Raw genomic sequence first — 6,607 nt, 5'->3', positions numbered from 1 at the left:
AAATCTGAAAAAGGGGCAAAGCTAAAAGACGATAGAAAAAATATATATGTTTATAACTTTGCCTTACAAAGGACAACTCAAGAGCAAAACCAAGAAAATCAATAATTAAATTATACGTAAAGGACAGTTTTCTGAAATAAAGACTGCAGGTCATTGTATTTGCAAATCATAGTCTCCCCTTCATTTGCACCCAGAAACAAACTGATAACCCACACGGTGTCCCTAGAATTGATGTACACAACCAAAGGCTGGAAGGGACCTTGAAGGCCTCCTACTCCATCCCTCTGTCCAAGCTGATAGAACCATGGGACCTTGGAGGACTTCCGGAGGGAATCTGTCCCACTGGTTAATTATTTTCACTGTCAGTAAATTTCTCCCTAGTTCCAAGTTGCTTCTCTCCTTGATTAGTTTCCCGCCGTTGTTTCCTGTCCTGCCTTCTGGTGCTTTGGAGAATAGGTTGAGCCCCTCATCTTTTTAGGAACCCTTCAAATACCGGAATACCGCTACCATGTCACCCCTAGTCCTCTTTTCCATTAGGTCGATTGTTTTCACCATTAGGAAGATTCTCCTTACTTCTAGATTGCTAATCTTCTTGTTTAGTACTTTTCCATCCTTCTGATGCTTTGGAGAATAAGTTGACACACACACACACACACCTTCTTTGGGGCAGCCCCTCAAATGCTGGAATACTGCTATCGTGTCCCCCCCCCCAGACCTTCTTTTCACCAGACTAGACACCTCCAGCTCCTGCAACCGTTCTGCCCTCTTATGCATTTGGCCATCCTTTCAGCAAGTAGAGCAATACTGCTGACACACAAGCATGATACACTGGGTTGTACTCGTTTATTGTCTTCCCGTTGTTACACACCCAAAGCATCTTCTCCGGAGTGAAGGAGAAGGAAAAGGAACTTTGCACACGCAAAGAGTGACGGAAACAACAGACAGAGAGTCTTAGGGCAGGGAATTTGCACAGCCCCGCAGTTGGATTCTCACGACATTCTTCATCCGGTAGAGACAATATTCTAAACTGGAACAACATTTTGTGGGTCTTATGGAGTTGCGTGACCGCATACCCACCCAGTCTCTTAGTTTATGGTTCTGCTCAGCAGTCCTAGAAGATCCGTGTAGCCAAGATATTCCTTCCTTCCCGAATTGCTATGTGAACCTGGCCACTGTACTTCATGGACTGGGGAACTGTGATTTTGTGCAGTAAGTGAATGTGAAAAAGTTGTGCTGCGTTTCCTTAGCCTTTGTACTGGTAGTCCTTGACTCACAACAATTCGTTTAGTGACAGTTGGAAAAGTTGAAAAAAGTGACTTTCACAGTTATGACCATTGAAACCTCCCCTGTCACGCGATCAAAATTCAGACGCCTGGCAACTGGCTCGTACTGACGATGGTTACAGTGTCCTGGGTGAGGGGTGGTAGTGTTGTGTGATCCCCTTTTGTGACCTTCTGACAAGCCAAGTCAACAGGAACCCGGATTCATTTAACAAGCGGGTTACTAGCTTAACAACTGCAGTGATTCACTTAGCAACGGTGACAAGAAAGGTCATGAAGGGGGGCAAAAATATTTCACTTGGGCTACAGAAATTTTGCGCTGAATTGCGGAGTAAGTCAGGGACTAACTACACTGGCCTCTCGGCATTAACCAGCCCACTGGGGGCAGCTGGCGGAGGAGGAAGAACACGGAGGAGGGGGCCACGTGATTGCATGGGGGGGAACATTGGAGTCTGGCTGGGTTGGACTTGAGGCCATGAAGGGGAGTCAACCACTCGTCCCACCGGATCCACCTGTGGACAAATTTCTGCGGACAGCGCAGAAGTGGAAGAGAGCTGGAGATACAAAGGGGAGAGGTGGTGAACTGTGGAGTTCCCAAGGACACAGTTTGCAGCCAACACAAACACACACACCAGCATGCAGCAGAGGTAGTCCTCATCTTTCAGCCATTCATTTAGGGACCGTTTGAAGTTGCAATGGCACCGGAAAAGTGACTTATGACCGTTGTTTGCCCTTACGACCCTTGCAGCATCCCCAGGGTCACGTGATCAAAATTTGAACACTTGGCAACTGACTATGACGGTTGCAGTGTCCTGGGGGGGGTCACGTCATCCCTTTTTACGACTTTCTGACAAGCCAAGTCAAGGGGGAAGCCAGTTTCACTTAGCAGCTGTGTTACTAACTGAACAACAACAGTGATTCACTTCACAGCAACGGCCGGAATATGGGGCAAAATTCACTTAACCACTGAGCTGCTTAGCAATGGAAATTTTGGGCTCAATTGTGGTCGTACGTTGGGCTCAATTTGTGGTCGTTCTGTTGTATAGGACTACCTGTACAACAGAACCAAGACCCAGAAATCCAGCAATCAGACACACACACACACACACACACTCCAGCCCCACTGGGGTCTGAGGATCTGGACGACGAGGGGAACTTTGCTGTAGACTCACAGAGCACCAATACCTGCTGAGAAGGTCAGCAGAACAGCGATCCAGCCCAGAATATACGACCAGGAGAAGCGCCAGTCAGCGTAGCGCTTGCCGTAGAAATTCACAGTCACGCCGGTGTAGATGGAGAGGCCCAGCAAGGCGAAGAGTCCTGGGAACAAAACGAATGATCTAAATTTGGGGGAATTATCAAACTAGGACATAGGACATGGAACATAGACTAAGGGGGCTTGAAGGGACCGTGGAGGTCCAACTAAACCCACCTGCTTAGTCAAGCAGGAGGCTCTATAGACCAGGGACAGCAAACCTTTTAGAGGCCGAGTGCCCAAACTGCAACCCAAAACCCACTTATTTATTGCCGGGAACCGGGTGGGCACGGCTGACTGGGTGGGCATGGCCGGGGTGGGCATTGCCACCTTGATGATGCTCGTGGGGAGGGATGCGTGAGGGGGCCGGGCAGGGTTGGGGGAGATCCAGGGGGTCTCTGGTGGCTGGGGTGGTGGGCCGGAGGCTCATCCTGTGGAGTGAGGTGAGGTTAGGCAAGGCGGGGATGCCAATTGCCACGGGGCAAGGCAAGGCAGTATAAGCGGCACAGCATCACCTCCAGATCTGCTGCCGGCCGGGCCAGGCCTGGCAATGCAGGGATCACCACCACCGCCTCCTGACCAGCCCCGTGCATTGCCCAGGTGCCGCTGTCCCACGAGGCTGGGCCACTGGTGTGCAAGATCCGCTGCCTCGTCAGGCTGCTGAGGTGGGGCCGGCTATGGCCAGCGAGCAGCCGAGACAGCTCCAGACACCTGGCCGCCCTGCCTCCGCCTCCTGCTTCCCTGTGTGGTTGGCCGATCAAGGAGCCCGGAGTAGCAGGAGGAGCAGCAGCTGCACACACACACACCCGTTGGAGCCACTGTGTAGACAGGTTGAGAGCTCCTTTCCGGCTGTCCCGGGGCCGTCTCTGCCCACACCGATGGGGCTGCACTGCGGAAGGGAGATGGCGGCTCTGATTCCCCCCTGCTGGCAGCCCCCTCCCAGCCCCCTTCCCAGTGCCCCTTCTATGCAATCCGACATGACCGCAGGGTGAATGAGAGGTTCGGCTTGGGGGGGTGGCTTTCCTCCACGGAGATGTCCCGACCCTCCCGCCCCCTCCAGCCAGACCCCCCTCACCTTCCCCCAGACAGGACCTGATGACTGCCCACCCTCCTGCACCCACCCCAGTCCGAGACCCCTGTAGTCTCCCCCCACCATATCCTTTTGCCCCCCCCAGCTGGGACCTCCAGCAATTCTGCAACCAGGAGCCCCTGCCCCCACTCCAGCTGACACCGCCCCCAGAAGCCGGGAAGGCGAGGCAGAGAGCCAGTTGTTAAATGATTTGAAACCCACCACCCGCCAAAACCTGCTCCTTTAACCCCGCCCAGCTCTTGCAGCTGTTCCCGGACTCCATGTGTATGGAGACAGGGAGGGGAACAACCCCGCCCTGCGTCCCTCTGTCTGTGGCAATGGCACACGTGCCGACAGAGACAGCTCTGCATGCCGCCCATGGCACATGTGCCATAGGCTCGCCACCACGGCTATATACCATCCTTGGACAAACGGCTGTTTAGTCTCTTCTTAAAAACTTTCAGTGTTGGAACACCCACAACTCCTGGAGCTGATTAATTAACTAATCCAAAGATTAATTGTTCTCACTGTCAAGAGATTCTAGGCTGGATCTCTTTTTGACTAGTATCCACCCATTACTTCTTATCCTGCCCACGTTCAAGCTTGTCAAAATTGTGCTGAATCTTCTATCTTCTATTCCTTGCCAGCTTGGCATCATCTGCAAATTTGATGGGTTCCCCTTCTCTCCGCTCCATTTAAATAGTTTATGAAGAGGTTGAAGAGTACTGGGCCCGAGACAGAACTTTGGGGTACCCCACTGCTTCCTTCCTTCCCTCCATGTCGATGTAGTTCCATTAAGGATGGCTGATTGAGTGCAGTTAGTCACACCATTGCAAATCCATCTTGTGATGATACTCTCTGTCCCACCAGAAGTAGGTTGTGGTCTACTTTATCAAATGCCTTATTGAAGTCCAAGTGTACCACGTACACAACATTTCGCTGATCCACTAATTGTCAAAGAAAGCAATGGGTTTTGTCTGGAATGATCTGTTTTTGACAAACCCATGTTGGCTTCTAGGAATCACCTTGTTCACCTCGTGGTGCTCAAAAACACACCGCTTGCCATCCCAGGCCAGAGTGCTCTTTCTCAAGCTTGGCAACTTGATGATGGGTGGACTTCAGCTCCCAGAACTCCCCAGCCAGCCCCGCCTACCTGCAATCAAGAGGGTGAACCCTGCAAAACGGCTGCGGGAGAAACGACTGGTGCCAGAGTAGGACATCAGCTCCAGGATGATCCCGGCAAAGGAGGACAGGATGGAGATGAGCATGAAGGCCCGGGTGGCGTCCCAGAAAGCTGTGTGGGGAGAGCAAGGCCCGTGGGTTCTCTCACACAACACTTAGCTTCAAGTTAAGAGAGTCAGCCCAGATGGTCCTCTCTTAACGACCAGCCAACTTTGAACAACTGTTCAAAGTTGGCTGGTCGTTAAGAGAGGACCATCTGGGCTGACTTTCTTAACCTGAAGCTAAGTGTTGTCTTCAAAGTTATGACGGTCCTTCCCAGAGTTACTTACAACCCGGTTCCAGAGTTCTGATGGTCACAATCGTTTTTGCAGTGGTTGTTAAATGAATCGCTGCAACTCTTAACTGAATCTTGTAATCAGTTAGGCAAATCCACCTTCCTTCATCGACTTTGCTGGTGGCAAGCCAGCTTAAAAGATCGCAAATGGTGATCCTGTGATCCAAGGACCTTGCAAACTTTCATGGCTAAGGCAGGACTAGAACTCACTGTCTCCCACTTTCGTCTCCACATGGAGAAGACACCAGGCTAGAAAGTGGGAGACAGAGAGTTCTAGTACCCTCTTAATTATGGAAGCCAGTTGGGTGACTTTGGGCCTCCACTCTCAGCCAAACCCACCTCACAGGGCTGTTGTTATTGGCAAAATAGGAGGAGGAAGGTGTGTTGGATTTGTTCACTGCCTTGAGTAATTGCAGAAGCAATAAAGGTGGGATACAAATTAAACAACAAACAAACAAATGCTGGTTGACAAGTGCCCAAATTTTGATCACATCACCATGGAACCGTGCAATAGTCCTAGGTGCGAGGACCGGTCCTAAGTCACCTTTTTCAACATTGCAACTTTGAACAGTCACTAAATGAAGGGTCGTTAGCCGAGGACTACCTGTACAGATGCTCAGCGGATGCACTAAACCAGAGGTGTCCAACCATGGCAACTTTAAGTCCCGTGGACTTCAACTCCCAGAATTCCCTAGTCTTTAAGACTTGCTTTAAGACATGCTGGCTGGGGAATTCTGGGAGTTGAAGTCCACGGGTCTTAAAGTTGCCATGGTCGGACACTCCTGCACTAAGCCAGGCCAAGGGACTCTCGGGAGGGTGCATTGAAAACCACCCCCGTTTTCCAGCCCCCCAAACCTGGTGTCCTCACCGAGGGTGATGGTGTGGGGGTGACATTTGCTCCCCACACAGAAGCGCCAGAGCCCTTGGTTGCTGAGGCTGCCGGAGTATCGGTATTGCATCCAAAAGTCTGTCGCTGTGGCAACAATGAGGAGGACCAGCCCGGAAACGGCGCACAGCAGGGCCCCTCCCATCCAACCGAACATCGTGGACCCTGGTGGTGTTGATGCTCCGGCAGGGTCGCCTGTGGGAGAAGAGAGGGCTGGGGGGAATTCTGCAAACTGGAAAAATCAGCCTGCTCAATTTTTTTCTTTTTCTCCTCTTGATTTTTGATGGGGTGGGGGCAATCACTGTTCTTTGCTTTTGCTGCTCATCAAAAGCTAGGAAAGAGTGGTCCCAATGGATCTTTTCTCCTGGTGTGAACTTCAATTCCCAGAATCTCCCTTAGATCCTGGCAAATTAGCTCAGTGTTTCTCAACCTCAGTGTCTTTAAGATGGGTGGACTTCAACTCCCAGGATCCCCAATTTGATCTGGACAGCTAGCTCAGGGTTTCTCAACCTCTGCAACTTTAAGATACATGGACTTCAACTCCGAGAATCCCCCATTTGATCTGGACAGCTAACTCAGGGTTTCTTAATCTCGGTATCTT

At 51.2% G+C, this 6,607-nt stretch overlaps 1 protein-coding gene across 1 annotated transcript; it reads right to left on the bottom strand.

Annotated features, from left to right (window-relative positions):
* Positions 1-1,687: 1,687 nt before the first annotated feature.
* On the bottom strand, positions 1,688-6,163 carry LOC308675469 (lens fiber membrane intrinsic protein-like; the record flags this gene model as incomplete). The annotated part of the gene is made up of 4 exons (XM_081340826.1): positions 1,688-1,834; positions 2,466-2,600; positions 4,758-4,898; positions 5,989-6,163. 4 exons carry the CDS (start codon positions 6,161-6,163, stop codon positions 1,767-1,769), a joined length of 519 nt encoding a protein of 172 aa, XP_081196952.1. The 3' UTR covers positions 1,688-1,766.
* Positions 6,164-6,607: the final 444 nt, after the last annotated feature.

Source organism: Vipera berus, assembly GCF_964194415.1.
Source record: "Vipera berus genome assembly, chromosome: 16".
In the NCBI taxonomy this organism is placed as follows: Eukaryota; Metazoa; Chordata; class Lepidosauria; order Squamata; family Viperidae; genus Vipera; species Vipera berus.
Note: the sequence above shows the minus strand (reverse complement) of the source record. Positions and strands in the feature narration are given on the sequence as shown.